Source organism: Leptonychotes weddellii, chromosome 13, assembly GCF_054177405.1.
Source record: "Leptonychotes weddellii isolate Sample4059 chromosome 13, ASM5417740v2, whole genome shotgun sequence".
In the NCBI taxonomy this organism is placed as follows: domain Eukaryota; kingdom Metazoa; phylum Chordata; class Mammalia; order Carnivora; family Phocidae; genus Leptonychotes; species Leptonychotes weddellii.
The window spans coordinates 53,984,811-54,000,287 of NC_138381.1; the positions used below are offsets into that span (position 1 = coordinate 53,984,811).

The 15,477-nt window shown below is 47.0% G+C and overlaps 1 protein-coding gene across 11 annotated transcripts in view; it reads right to left on the bottom strand.

Moving 5' to 3' along the window:
- Positions 1-340: 340 nt before the first annotated feature.
- The window catches only part of LDLRAD4 (low density lipoprotein receptor class A domain containing 4), a 397,933-nt gene continuing 382,796 nt past the window's right edge, over positions 341-15,477 (bottom strand). For 9 of the 11 annotated variants that reach the window (XM_081802607.1, XM_081802606.1, XM_081802604.1 and 6 more), the window contains 2 exons: positions 9,176-9,229; positions 341-7,713 (listed from right to left, as the gene is read on the bottom strand). In XM_081802607.1, the coding sequence (XP_081658733.1) occupies positions 7,183-7,713; positions 9,176-9,229 (585 nt within the window). In that variant the 3' untranslated portion in view covers positions 341-7,182. The remainder of the gene's footprint in view (positions 7,714-9,175; positions 9,230-15,477) is intronic. The other 2 variants (XM_081802605.1, XM_006744837.3) reach the window with 1 other exon arrangement.

Sequence of the window (15,477 nt, forward strand, 5' to 3'; positions counted from 1 at the left end):
GGCTATTGTGGACCCATTGCTAGAAATCTTGTTCGTGTTTTGGGCTTAGCTGATTTCTGTTTCTCTGTGACAGCCATCCCGAAACTGGGAGACAGCTACACAGCCCTTGGGCACCTCAGCTCAGGTGAAGCCATTCTCAATGGCTCCTCCCATGATGAGATCTGTGGGCAATCCCTGAACATTTCTATGTAGAACCTGGGCTTGAGGAAAGGTTAGCTGGGAAACCATAAGAATAGTGTTTCTTTGAGACTGGATTTTAAAACGCATGTAGATCCCCCCCGCCCACACATATGTGCTTTGTTTTTGAAAGATTGCAAAAAAGAAAAACAGGACACACATGTATATCACTGATTATTTTTAATGATTTTGTGCTATGGTTTGACCACAGCATTAAGAACAAGCAGAAAAAGCTGATTTCATAACTAACAAACAGCACTTAGAGCAACATCTTTCTTTAAAAGTATTGCAATTACAGACCTTAGGTCTAAGAACTACATCACCATTGCTCAGTTAAAAGAGGCAGATACACAACAGTTGGAAATATTTCTCTGTATATAACTTGGAATTATGTTGAAAAGTAAGCACAAAGGGCTGTTACAGACTTTAAGGACTCTGGTTATCAGAGCTCACATGAACTACTGAAAAGTTTGAATACAGTTGTACTTTTTTAGTTGGCTGCTTTATAATAAAAAAATGAACTCAATGCTATGAATAGTGTTGTACACACTTAAAAATAGCTTTCCACTAGACAAAGTCAATTACAAAATGTGATCTTTGAAAGCCATGAAATGAAAAATAGCAAGATACCAACAAGCACATTAAGATGAACCAGTACCATTAACAGTAAAGTGTAAGCCTCAGTTAGTTCTGTAGAAAGGAAGCAATGGTGTGGTAACACACTTTAGTACCTCTGAGTCTAGAACATTCTCTGATTGACACTCATGCTCAACAGTTCTCCCAAGAGAAGGAACCAGGAGGGTGGGAGTGTTGCTCCTGACAGCAGAGGGCCTTGGCTCCTAATGTCAAACCAGAACCACAAGGAGCCCCTGCAGTTCACAAGGGAAGCAGACGGGGGCTGGACGGGACAGAGCCCCCAGGAGATAGCTATCTTGTCATGCCCTTTCAGAACAGACAGTGCGAGAAGGGCTGACTTTTCATCCTTCAGCAACAAGAGTTGCATTGTAGAGGTGTTCTCAATGTAAGGAGAATCTGTAATAGTCTGCTTTCTGGAGGGTAAGGGCACGATTCTCTCGTGATTTTCAAAATCAGAACATACGCCACAGAGCAAATAAAAAACATGGGTTTTATTAGAATTAATATCTTCTGGTGACAGAATAGAGTGGAAATATGGATCAGATGGGCAAAATTTCCCTGACTGCCTTTAAGGACGACACTGGAAAGGAGGCACACACCCATGATTCAACCGCGGTTTTGGTAAACACGTGAAAGGCTTTTTCCTTTTTTAGTATTAGGATATTTGAAGATAAATGCAGAGGTCACAACGGACACAACACTGAGCTGAACGGATAGATGCTGCGTAAGAGGTGTGACAGAGCATGCGACTGAAAACGTCGTCCCTAACTGCTGGCAAAACCTAGCTTGTCAAGATCACCACGACACACCAACAGGAACGGATAGAAGATTCTTCACTTGACTGGCTGATAGCTAATTCTCTGTGAATGATAACCCAAAACAAAACAGTTTTTCTAAGAGTGGGGTCTTCTCCTAAGTGGATTTGTTTTTCCTGAGATACTCTTGCCCTACACACGCATTCGTTCATTGGCTCCACAGCTTCAGTTTGTCAAAGAAAAAGGCACAGAGAGACTAGGGACACAGACGGCTGCCAACGCCTCTGTACGGAACAAAGTCCTCTGCTGCTGGCCAATTTACTGAACTTGGACATAATTTCTGCAATTTTAACAAAGTACGTGCTTCTCCCTGGGGCCTGACATCTCCACTATTCTACAACATGAGATATCTTTTCATAAAGCAAAGGTGAAAAAAACTTTTTTTTTTTCTGACTCTACCACTGGTCCAACTGAGCCTTACTAAAGAGATGAAAATGAGAAGCATCTAGTGGCAACCAAAAAGCTGTGGGATTCTTTTTAAATTATTTTTTTTAATAAAGGGTTTTCACAGCAAAGATGCAACTCTCAATTGCTATACATATGCTGGTCATAAACAGTGGCTTGCTTGTTCAGACTTCTTTCCCTTGTGTTATAATATTGATATTTAATAGGAAAATAAACTACATAGACTTTTATTTGTATGCATCCATTTGCAAATTTCCTTACAAAAGAGGACAAAGCACATAGGCATTCACAAATTCTATGCCATTTCTGTTAAAATCAGTATCTATACATTATATTACAGTATTAACAATCTTTTGTTCTACCCATTGGGTAGGATATGTGCATAATATATTCAAGTTATATACAGCACCTTACAAATAAAAACATAAGAGAAGACAGACAACTGAAAAAGCACCATTGTAAGTGAGGCACAACAAAGGTGGGGGCAGAGTGTGGTGGTGGGGGGCTCAGTTCCTGGGCCTGCTGAAGTCAGCAGGAGCCCCCGGCATGCAGAGCTCTTTGGAACGCCACGGGCGACGCGACATGCGGGTAGGGCGTTGGCACCCCCACCACACTGCACACAAACAAGCACAGGCCGAGGAAGGAAAGAGGATCAGAGGAAGGCCGCGCTTTCTTGGCAAGGCATTCTGACTCACACACCCCAGCATCCTGATGGCCTGGAAAGCCGCCGCCACAAACAACCGTCTAAGCCTGGCAGTAAATCACAAACTTGAGCTATGCGAAAGACACAGTACTTTGGGTGGTAAAATAACCTCGGCTGAAATCTTGGGTCCTGAAAAATGCAGGGTATGGCGAGGCAGGAGTATTTTGCAAAGTCCCCTGGCTGGCCTTGGCAGCTGGTGCCAGTCAAGGGAGCTGCAAAGCTGCCGAGACTAGCTTTTGTGGTCTGGGGTCAAAGCGGTTTCTTCATCTGTGACTTTGGTGGGCACTGGTGGATACCGTGTGGCTCCCACTGAGGAGGGGAGACCCGCCAGCCCGTCACCCAATCATGTCATTTCATTTAGGTTCACAAAGGCCAAGTAATCTGGGTGAGCGTCAGCAGAACGGAGCCCGTGTCGGACCCTTCAGCTAGGATTGGGGGCCCTGGCAGAGAGGGGAGGTGGCCTTGGGGGGGCGTGTCACCATACAAAGGCTTGGTGCCAAGCGTGGGCATATGTCTTGTTTTAGCCACAGACAAAACCGCAAAGTTAAAAACCAAGTGTCCTTCCCAATTTCCCTCCCCCCCACCCCCTTTGCACACTGCTGAGCTTTGGAAATCTGAAGAGAAATGAACGGCATATGAGACAACATGCAGTTAATGGTGCTGCTCTACATAGCGAACCTCACGCAGGAGCCCCGGCACGGCCAACACCAGATGGAGGCTGCAGGCAGGGAGCACGGGGCTGGGGGAGGCCCCCAGCCCTGCCCCAGAGGACCCCACCAGGACCCTTCTACAGGCACCCCCTAGTCAGAAAAGCAACTGGACAGATGGTGCAGGAGGGCCCTGTCAAGGGGGACAACTCTGCTTCTGAGGGAAGGCTGTGATTTGACCGGATTCTTCCAGGTCAGTGCAGCTTTCTAGCAGTGCGTGCCATTTGAGCCCTTCTCATTCTTACGAAAGTAGACTAAAAGTGAAGAAGATCAAATGAAGATGTTCAGAAGCCCGAGGCGTGCTCATCTGTGCACCACATTCCTACGCCAGTGCTTCTGAAGGCCTCCCAGCCCCTGTCCTCCCCAAAGAGTTTGAGCTAAAATCAGCAGATACACGTGAAGTCCTCTTCAGGACAAGTCTTTGCAAGTTTTAAATACTCTCTTCAGCTATCTTGAAATTTCTTGTGGGCTGTGTGTCCATGTGCCTATGCGGCGGGGAAGGACAGAAGGCATGCTTGTCAAACTCCTTAACACTAACTTTTGGTCAGGGACACAAAGAATGGAGCAATGTTTACTTAATTACACAGTTTGTTTAGCAAAATCTCATTTGTACTAAGGACTGCTTTGGCAACTGAAGAACACAGATCTCCTGAAAAAGCAAATACACCCCTGAAGACTGTGTTCCTAGAAACGGGATTCAACATGCCTTGGGTTTCCTACTTCTGGAAGTCCGGGGATGGCAGCTGGATGCCCGGGAGCACCAGTTTCCACCCACTGCTCCTTTGAACAATGCAATCCTTTATCCTAACTCTCTACTGAAATAATAAACCTACCACGGATTGCCTACATCACAGGTTCCCAAGCCAGACCATAGGGTCTCCTAAGCACGTGGGCTTCTTGAACATTGGGCCCCTGTACAAGCTGCCTCCTCACATCACCTCTTGTCCCTCACCCGGCCAGTAATGTGGTGTGAACAGGGCAGCCACACCTTCCAAGAAGCCACGGATCTAAATCACCTTTTCCCCATGTCGAAGGGAATTGACTATTAATTCAATTCATGACCTTAGCTTTCAAACTAATTCATCGCAGAGGTCCAGCCTCAAAGACCATCAAGTCATGGTTTGATAGGTCTGTGTCCTGAAATAACTATTTAACTCCAAGGGCAATTCTCTAGGGTGGCCGAACGGGAGGAACTCCTTTGAAGGACGATTAAAGTTATTTGAATTAAATAATTGCTTTGCCAATTACTGTGGACATCTGCAAAACATTCATGAACTTGCCAAGTGACTAGGGAATTTACCAGTTTCCGACCGCAGCTCATTCCGGTAGCAGGTAGGAAAAGGACCGTGAAACCGTTTTGAGCAAGAGCTATATAAGGCGGGTTCACCACTTTACCAAAATTGCAGGTGAGGTTTGGAATGATGACTAACCTTCTCCTTTTGCATCTGACAGGACACCTAGCCCACCCTGAGCCCCCACCCGTGGGGGGTCCTGACTGGGTCAGGTGCTAACATTCCCCTGCGGGGCCACATGAGGCTTCATGCCAAGGGGATGCCCAGCTTGCTTAAGCGCAGGCCTGTTACCCAGGCAGCGAGCGGAGCTGTGGGAGGGCCTGGGGCACGGGAGAGGCAGTCTCTGGGTCTGAGTCCGGGCTCCCAGGGATCTGCCCGGTCTTGGAATCCCCGAGACAGCCCCCGGAACACAAGCCTCCAAACAGGCTCTGAGGCCTGAGTGGCAGCTTCTGCCCCACCTTTTCTCTCTCTCTCTGAAGAGTGACTAGTTCTGTGGAGGTTACTGTGTGAAATGGATGAGTGCAACGGAGATTCTGAGCCTCCAAACAAAACAAAACCCAGCCACCTCCTGACCAAGAGAAGTAGCAGAAAGGAGCAGTGGACAGGACATTCTCCAGCTCTGAGCCCACAGCACCAAGTCACCTCCCTGAGAAACCACCCCAGAGACCCACAGACAGACAGGAACACACGTGTGCCGATTCGGCAGGAAAACTGCAGAGATCAGAGTCACTGAGCCATCATTCCAAATTCACTGTTTTACATGCAGAGACCAAAGGGGACAAGCCCTCCTGAGGCCTGGTGCCAGCCAAACCCACAGGCTATGGCTGTCACACGGGCCAGATGCTGGCTTCCACATGAGGAAGTTATCTATTCTACAGAAGAGCAAATGCTCGGAAATATCAGGAGTAGTAAAGCGAAGACTAGCAATATTTAAAATTGGCCTTCTAGTTGCATTGAACTACGTGTTGTGCTTTTTATCCTGTGCGCTTCCAGTCGCTCCCTGCCCTGCACTGTTGGGTAACCGTCTGGGGAGCCGAGGACGCTCCCCCGGAAGCTGGGGTGGGCTCTGAGCACCGCATCCCTCCAAGAGCACAGCGCCATGGGCAGTGACGTGCAAGGGCTTGTTCCGGTGCGGGGCACCTCGGCGTGCTCTCATCCGCTCCAGGGGCCTCCTGCGCATGAAGAAGCCTTGCACACCGTGGCCAGGTAGGCCGCCTCGGGGGCCACGGCGGAGAGCCTCCAGAGAGCCCTGACCAGCCATCCAGGCCTGAACTGAACTACCTAGCTAGAAAAGGAGAGAGAAAACGGGGAATACACTGAGAAGTCACATAGTTCAACAGTATTAAAAATAACCACCTTGCATTTTAAACAATTTATTGCATAAAATAATGTATGTATCTGAGTATATTTCATGCTACAGTGGAAAAAAAACCTCTAAATTACTGAAGAAACTGCACCGCGGGAGGATGGGCAGCACTGCATGATACCGGGTACATAAATGCATGTGTTGGGGTCAAAGTTAATCAAATATGCAGCCTAAGACTAGCAGAGTAACTCAACAAGTCAGAAATGCTGGGATTTAGTATTTCCTATCTTCCATCCAAAAGTCTCCAAATACTTCAGTGGCGCACTGCTATATGAAGCAAACTCCTGCAACAGGAATGGCTTCCAGATTTAGGTAAGTTGGTGTATGTGAGGCTACATCCCCAAACATCTTTTCTCGCGTGATTATGGGGAACACTCCAGGTATTCCTCGAGCCTAATAATAATCCACAGGTGAGAAGACAACATACAGAACTTCACATGGAACAGTCCCCTCATATATAAACATTTAGATAGTGCAACTTTTTAAAAACACATCATCACAACACAAATTAACTCCTTGCATTCATCTAACTTCTTCACTTTATACCTTGGCACACAAAACAGGAATTTTGAATCATGTTTTTAAAACAAAATAAAAGTTCCACACCTTGGGAGAAAAAGCAAACTGGCCGATACTTCCCCATGATAATATATAATAATGCATCCTTCTTTATCAATTAGTTATAAAACGGGCCATTCTGGCCTCTTTCTCTGAAAAGTCTCCTTTCATAATTAAATAAATCAAATACCTCTGTGGGTTTTATTTCATGATCTCTTCCAAGCATCCCTTTCTCTGTGTTCCCAAGCCCGCCCTTTGCCAAAACCAGCCCCCACCCCACCCCGTCCTGACGCCTGTCCCCAGATAAACACTGTTCGCGGTCAGACCGGATGGAAGTTTGTATTATTTCAGTCTAGTCTGCATGCAATTCCCCTGAAAGGAATCAGAAACAAAGACCACGTTTGCACATTTGGTTTTACTTCGTTGTAGCAGGTGAGACGGACCACCACCGTGCCGGAGGTGCGGAGGCGGCGCGGCCCTCCTCCCTGCTCGGCGTCTTCCTCCTCCTGTGCACGTGGGCGGGTCAGACGAGGTTGCCGGGCTTCCTGTCTTTGCCCTGGAGGGGCAGCACTGTGCCCCCCGAGCTGTCCTGCTGAAACGGCAGTCTGCTCGCCCGGTGCGCGCTGCTGTGCTGGTGATGGAAGAAGGAGGCGCCCGGGTAGTGGCCCATCACCTCGCTGTACGTTGGGGGCGGCCCCTCCATCCTCCCGTTACTGCTGCGGGTGCTGGCACTTATGCCCGAGTTGCTGCTCGGCGGACACGGGCCCCCACTGCACACGGAAATGTCTATCAAATCGCTGTCGAATATGGTTCGGTTGGGCGGGGCCCGCACAGATTCTCGGTTGAGTTCCCTCTGTTGTTCAGGGTCCCTGAGCTGCAGGGCGCAGGGCCCCTGGTAAGGAGGCGGCTCCTCCCCGTCAGACAGGGAGATGGTGGGAGGAAGGTCGATCTCGTGCTGCACGTAGGGGTAGGTGGGCTGGAAACGGCTGAACCGGTCCCTCTGGATAAAGGATGGGGCGGTAAACCTGTCCCTGGACCTCGGGGCATACATGATCTGCAAGGAAAGGAGGAGAGGGTTGAAGATATCCGCGACACAAGGACCACGAATGTGATGGTATCAAGAAAGTTCATGCCTGGTCTGTGTTCTCAGCAGTTTGGAGGCTTTTTTTTTTTTAAGATTTTATTTATTTGACAGAGAGACACAGCGAGAGAGGGAACACAAGCAGGGGGAGTGGGAGAGGGAGAAGCGGGCTTTCTGCCGAGCAGGGAGCCCCATGCGGGGCTGAAGGCAGAGCTGAAGGCAGACGCTTAATGACTGAGCCACCCAAGCGCCCTCAAACAGTCCTCAAAACAGGAAACAACAGGAAAAGTCTATTTCAGGGAAAAAAAAAAAAAGTCGTTTTCTTATTCCCTGTGACTTACACCACTCATCTTGCCAAACTACAGGTAATCTAGGATGGTTCAACAGTGGAGACTGTGGTTAACTGGTTTAATGGGAGTTGTGGTGTACACTATGTATACATTTTCTGCTGGTTCCAGTAGAATACAACAGCAATTTCCAGAGTTCAGTAAACAGGGGTGGGGTGGAAGAACACTGTTCGGGGGGCGCTGCAGTCCTGACCACCTGGTGACAGTTCTGGGCCCCCACCCCTTCACCTGGAGCAGAAGGACCATGCTGCCTGCTCTCTCACCTATGATTCAGAAGAGTAGGGGGGCCCTCAGAGTTTTCATTGTAAATGTAAGTTTAATTGCACACAATGGTACTTGGGGTAGGTACAAGGCACTGGGTCAATTTATGAATTATTTACAGGAGCACGTTGATCTATCAATTACTTAAGAAAATACAGAAAAAGTGAGTTCTTTTTCCTTCTAGGTTCTAGGCTTATCCAGTTGTTTCATTCTGGATAAAAGTTTCCTGTAGTTATTTTTAGTAACTGACATGAAAAATATTTTGTACTCCAAAGTAAATATAATTACAGATTTGTTTTCCCAAAATGAATCCAAGTACTATTCTTCTTACATAATCCTCTCACCTATTCCACCATCCAAATTTCTTCTAGAGGAAAGAGATATATACAGATCTAAAGATATATATCTCCACTAACTTCTCTCACACCATATTTTTAACTTACAGGCAAAAATTATGTTATTTAAAAAAATCATATTATTAAACTTGGAGATGTATTTATAAACTATGCCCACATCTGCCAAGCCTCCTTATTAGCAGCTTATGGGACCATGTAAAGATCAGTGATTCTCAACCTGGTTTCTGTAAGGAGCTTCAGACAAGCAGGAATCATCTCTAGGACATTCCAGGGCAAAACTCGTCCCCACCTTTTTAACCCAAAGTTACAGCATACACCTTAAGGGAAATGCATTATTTCTTAATCTATGCTGTAATACACTTAGCCTTTCCACCAGTTTTGCTGCAGTGTTTTTTCCCCTCCTCCCTCCCCTGACATGGGTGCAGCAGCTACCTCCAGCGGCCCACCCCCCACCCCTGCCCAACTCCTTACCTCTGAGGCCCCTGGCCGAGGCCCGGAGCTGCCTGAAGGCCACAGGCGCCCTTCCTGGCAGTGGGAGGACAAGAAACATCACAAGAAAATCATTAGTTTCATACAACAGCACCCAGAATCAAGGGATCACATTCCTCTTTGACAGAAGCAGACCTGTTTAAAACATGGAGTGACAAAGAACTGGTCCTTTTTCACACCTAACATCCAAACAGAGAATTGTGACCACAAGGAAAAGGTAGGAGGTTTTGGTCTCAGCCATAATAGATTTGAAATAGATCTGAAATCAAGTATCTTCCGAACTATACACCTGTGTGTTTGCAATGCATTCAAAATGGCCTCGAAACTGCATTCAAAACTGCATTCAATCACCACCTGGATCTGCGTGGGTCTGGGTGAAACCAAGCTCTTATTCGGAGGCCTGCCCACACAATGGGTGCTAGCGGCATGGGGCCGAGCGCCAGACAACACCCTTCTGAACTGCAACCAGCTTGGACCTAAGCAACAGCAGTACTAGAAGGAAAACACTAGCTAGCCACGCTGGTTGGCTTTCAGACCCCAAACTGAGTTTCCAAGAGCCCAAACGCCCTTCGAGTGTCTTGTAGTGAGTTTATTCTTGAGTCTATATATTATTCATAAGGCACATGTAACTGGACATCTAGTTGTTTAATATCTTTTTCAAAAATGTTTGACCAGACCCACAAGGTGACGAGCAAACAGTAGACGTGATTAAGGGTCATTTCTAACTCCGTAAATTTGTTTACAAGGCATTTCAATATGTCCTCCCTTTTGAACCCAAATTGTTGGCTATTGCCAGCGTCTGTTGGGCTATATATTAGCTTAAGGCCTGTTACTCTAAGAAAGAGAGTAAGGACAGCTGGGTTGGTGGTGGTGGTGGTGGTGGGGAGAGATGCCTGTATTTTTGGATTCCTAGGAATATGCATACATGACTTTGTGCCATCACTGAGCCTCCTGAAGTCTAAGAACGCCCACGAGTCAGCCTGCCAGGTAAAACACCCCGACGTCTTTGGACGCGAAGGCCAACCCTCTCTTGCTCCCTTTTGTAGGCCAGAATTCTAATGCAAACACTCCCTTCACAGCTAAACAGTGCGCTTGTCCGGTACATACAACCTGTTCCTAAGATACCCGCAGGACATCATGGAATCAGGGGCAAAAATATGAACAGGCCCAGCTGCACTTAGAGGAAGTTGGGGCTTAGGGTCTGACTATGAAATCATGTAATGGGCCATTTTGGCTCCGGCATGGCGACAGGTGACAGACGGCCCCAAGTCGAATCTAATCAAGCAGCTGCCCTGCACCCACAGGCAGCCACCAGGCCCAGAGCTGCACGGAGCTGGCGCAGCTTCCTCAGGGTCAAAGGGAAACAATCAGTATGCCTCTGGGTGATTGTCGCCACTCTCAGATTGAAAACAGCGTGAAAACGAAGCCTTGCATAGCTCTCTGACTTGTAATTCTGCCCCAGCAACTCTTCGTGTCCGTCACGTGAGCTTGGGGCCACTCCTGCGCCTGCACACACTGGCCACCCCTCTGACCCTGGGGACTGGCACCAGGCGACAGCCAGAGCAGGAGGCTGACGCAGAGTGAGCCGCCTAAGGGCCAGAAATAACAGCACCACGCGAGGTGACCCAGAAGTAGGGGCTCGCACATTTTCTGAAAGCGGAAATAGCCATCCTCAATGGTTTACTTCCCTAGAAATGAGCCAAACTGGGACACTGCCTGGAAGAGACCACGCCTTGTGGTCTTGAGCCTCCATTCACCGAAGTCATACCCGCGTTCTGTCACCAGTTCCACTTGGTGCTTTGTGACCTCTCACCGGGCCTCCTCCAAGCACCGCTGGGGCCGCTCTCCTGCCTTCGGCACCACCCTCCCTTCCTGGTATGTGCCACGTGGCCCCAAGCTCGGCGGTGCCTCCAGCTCTGCGTTTGGTAAAATGTGAGGAGGTCCTCAGACCCCGCCTGGGGCACGTCTGCTCTCGCTGCGGGCTCCCCGGGCCACTCCCTCCCGCCCCCCTCCTTGCAGGGCCATCCTGGTGGGGATGGATCCACGCCACTGCACCTCCCAGGAGCTCCAGTACCCAGTTACGGGGGCCTCCTGGATTCCGATGGAATCCCAGCACCAAGCTGTTTGCACGGGAGCTCATCAGCTTCTCCCAGAACTTCATATTCCTCTGCCACTGGGGCTCATCCTCTTACCATGCCCCCTCGCCCCACTCTACCTCCCTCATTGCCATGATGAATATTTTATTTATTATTTATTTATTTATTTTTAAAGATTTTATTTATTTATTTGTCAGAGAGAGAGAGCACAGGCAGGGGGAGAAGCAGGCTCCCCACTGAGCAAGAAGCCCGCACAGGGTTCCATCCCAGGACCCCGGGATCACGACCTGAGCCGAAGGCAGATGCCCAATCGACTGAGCCACCCAGGTGCCCCTCCATCACTAATATTTTAACAACGACATGGCTTATTTAACCATCCACTAACAACTCCCTGCCCCCTGATTTATTCATTTTTACAGGACACTTATTTTTTAGGGCTTTCACCCACACAGTACGCAGGAGACCATGAAAACTGTAAGATCTACAAGATGCCATGGTGAGAACAGTTAGGGTCAGCAGCCCAGAAAAGCTATCATTCTAGTTCTGTGCTGGTACATGGAGAACTGAGACCCAGAAGATGGCCAGAATTCTAGAAAGGCTGGCTCCCAGCCGATTTGATGGTTAGGGGACCTGCCTCACTCAGGCCCTCATGCCATAAGCTGCAGTGGCCACACCCCAGGGGCTGTCCCATGCCGCCCATCACCAGACTGTCCTCAGGAGCACCAACTCGCACATTGCTGGTGAAGCCCGATGATTCTTGCCCCCCAGGTGAGGTGAAGTCCTTGGACTATGATCTGACCCCATGACCAGTGTCCTCCAAGGGGCCTGTACTATCTTTTCAGAAAGCTGTGGCTAGCTGAACTCAAAGACATGGGCCCTCTTGCCTACACCCCTGTTTCTTCATCTCCAAACACTAGTGGTGACATTTTCAGGGAGAAGGGGCTCATCCTACAGCTGGGATTTACTCAAATGGCAATATTTCTGGATCCTCATTATGGAAGCAATTTTTATCTCAACAGAGAAGTCTCCATTGTTCCTGGCTAATGCTTATATTATTACATGGTATTATACTTGGAAGAAGCTGTGAATTAAGATAATACTTAAAATAGTTCATAGAAATTTGAGCAATAGGAATAAAATTTTGCTAATATTTTTATGCAGGCTTAAACAAATTCCTTCCCTTACAGCTGTTTCCTTGTTAGAATACCCACCAAAAGGAAGGGAAGCATTCGTTCATTACTTCATCATATATCTACTGAACACTTCCTGACAAGAGGTCTTGATCCCAACACGTGAGATGATGTGCATAACCGAATAGCCCCTGTGCCACACCTCCCCATGGGATGGGGGGCTGGGGGAAACAGGGAGTCTGGACAACCCCCCCGAGGTTAAGCTGTCACTCCCCCCTCCCCCTTGTTCTACTCAAGAAAGCATGGAATGTGATTTGTCGTGACATCACTCTAAGGATCACTTTGAATCAATTCTAGTTCATTTTTTTTAAGGTATATTATTCTCAAGTCGCTCATGTTGTATCTATTATTAGTCCCAGTTACTTGAGACACACATTAAAACTGAGGACAACACATGGGGGACTGTCACACCTGATCTAGGATGCTTACGAGAAAGGCATTCAGTTGGGTCCCTCTCTGTATGTGCCCGGCCTTGCATATATGTTTCTTACTCTCTAGTTTTCTGCCTGGAACAAAGGCTCTGTAACAAGAAAGGTAATGACTGATTATCTGATGACAACTTAATACCACCCGGATGGACGACACAGTTCTTGACACAGAGGCAGATCTGTAAGGGCAAGTGAACTCTTGAGTCGGGAAAGCACTTGGCCAGAATCCTGGCCCTGCCACTCTTCAATCTGTGACTTCAGGCAAGCTTGTTTAGTTTCTTCACGCCTCAGTTTCCTTATTTGTAAAAGAGCTTGTTGTGAGCCTGAATTATAGCAATGTATGTAAATTCCTTAGTCCATGCCTTGCACATATGTATTCAGTAAATGGTAGCTCTTAACATTATACGTAATGGCTACCTGCTGTTTTACACAACTAAAGTGGGGACAATTTTCAGTCACGCTTTTAAAATAACAAAGTCATTGAAATTTCCTTATTTGTTTATTTACAAGACTATTTTAAAGGTGGCATTTTGCCTTTTTCAAAAAAACTGTTTCTGAGTCTAGCTGACACACATTGTTACCTGCGTTTCAGGTGTACAGCATAGGGATTCCACATCTCTGTACGTTAGGCTTTGCTCACCGAAAGTGTAGTGACCATCTGTCACCAAAGGTGGCATTTTGAGTGGAAAGACTGGAAGCGTCAGAAAGGCTTAAGCAAAGTTGCATTTACCTCCGATTTCTTCAGAACCTTTCTCATAAGGTCGGGAGCTGATTCCTACAAGGGGCCTTACCCATGAGACCCCTCACAGCAAGGTCTTCTCCACAACTTCCCACCACTGGGTTCCAGCAAGACCCCAGGTGCTACATAGAAGAAAGGCCCACTGCTGCATGATGACTCTCTGCGCTCTTCGGTCATTCGCTCAGCTGACAGAAGCCGTCCACTGAGGGGACCACCGGTAAGTACAGACATCAGCCCAAGCTGCCTAGGCCGTGCACCGCTCCTTCTGATGTCATGAGGTGAAAGCAGGGAGGCAGTAAACAGAATAAGAGCTTATCACAAGAGCTTATCTCTTAGATCTTCTTTTACTTGCTAAAATGAAATCTTTCCTGTAAATGAGTCCTTCGCCATTTGTCATTCTTCTGCTAATGCAGTCACTGTGGAGCACTCACTCATGTTTGACCATCTCTGAGTCGGGTGATATATTTCTTCTGAATCTGCAAGGCTGTGGGCAGAGCCTGGACTGCGGAAACATGCCAAGAGAGAGGCTTCCTTCATGGCAGTGCCTATCAGCCCAGATCCACAGAAAAGCACCCTGAACCCCTTGGACCGCCCTGGGGGTGCTGGCTGGTCATCAAGAGGTGCTACTGAATCTACGCCTTATGGGAAAAGGGCCACAGGACAGCTCTTAATCTTGCAGGCTTGAAGACAGGTATTTTCAGACTCTTCTATACTTGAGAAGTCGCTTTGTATTTTCCTCCTTCCCAATTGTCAATGAACAGCCAAACTGAGAAAGATTTCCTGTTAAGTCGAACCTGCTTGACGCTAAAACATCTGCATTAAAGACAAAAACGATCACCTATCTTCCAAATGATTGTCTTTATGATGCCAACAATCAAGATGTGTTATTTGCAGACCTGGAACACAGTGACTGCATTTTTTCCCTTTAAATCTGACCATCTGGTACATTTTAGGGGGTGGGTGGCGAGTGAGAAATCAAAACCAACTTGTCTTCTTGTGGCAAAATGTATAGAACACGAAATTTGCCATCTTAATCATTTAAAAGTGTGTTCTATGGCATTAAGTACATTCATATTGTTGTGCAACTATCACAACCATCCATCTCCCAGAACCTTTCCATCTTCTCAAATCGAAATGCTGGCCTCATTAACCACTAACTTCCCATTCCTTGCCCCCCCGACCTGTTGGCAACCATCATTCTACTCTCTGTCTCTATGAATTTGACTATTCTAGGTACCTCTTATAACTGGAATCATACAACATTTGTCCTTTTGTGGACAGATACAATATTGTATCCTGTTTTCACTTAGCATAATATCTTTAAGGTTCACCAATGTTGTAGTACGTGTCAATATTCCCTTCCTTTTTAAGGCTAATTTCCATTGTAGATATATGTCACTTTTTGTTTATTCATTCATCCATTGATGGATATTTTGGTTGTTTCCACCTTTTGGCTATTGTGAATAAAGCTGCTATAAACAGGGGTTTATAAATAACTCTTTGAATTTTTGCTTTTAATTATTTTGGGTCTAAAACCACAAGTGGAATTGCTGGATCATATGGTAATTCTATGGTTAATTTTTTGAGGAACCAACCATACTGTTTTCCTAGCAGCAGTACCATTTTACATTCCCATCAGCAATGCACAGGGTTCCAATTTCTTCACATCTTCACCAACATTCGTTATTTCCTGGGTTTTCCTGATAACAGCCATCCTTTTTTTTTTTATTATTCTTATGTAATCCCCATACATTACATCATTAGTTTTAGATGTAGTGTTCCATGATTCATTGTTTGTGCATAACACCCAGTGCTCCATACAGAATGTGCC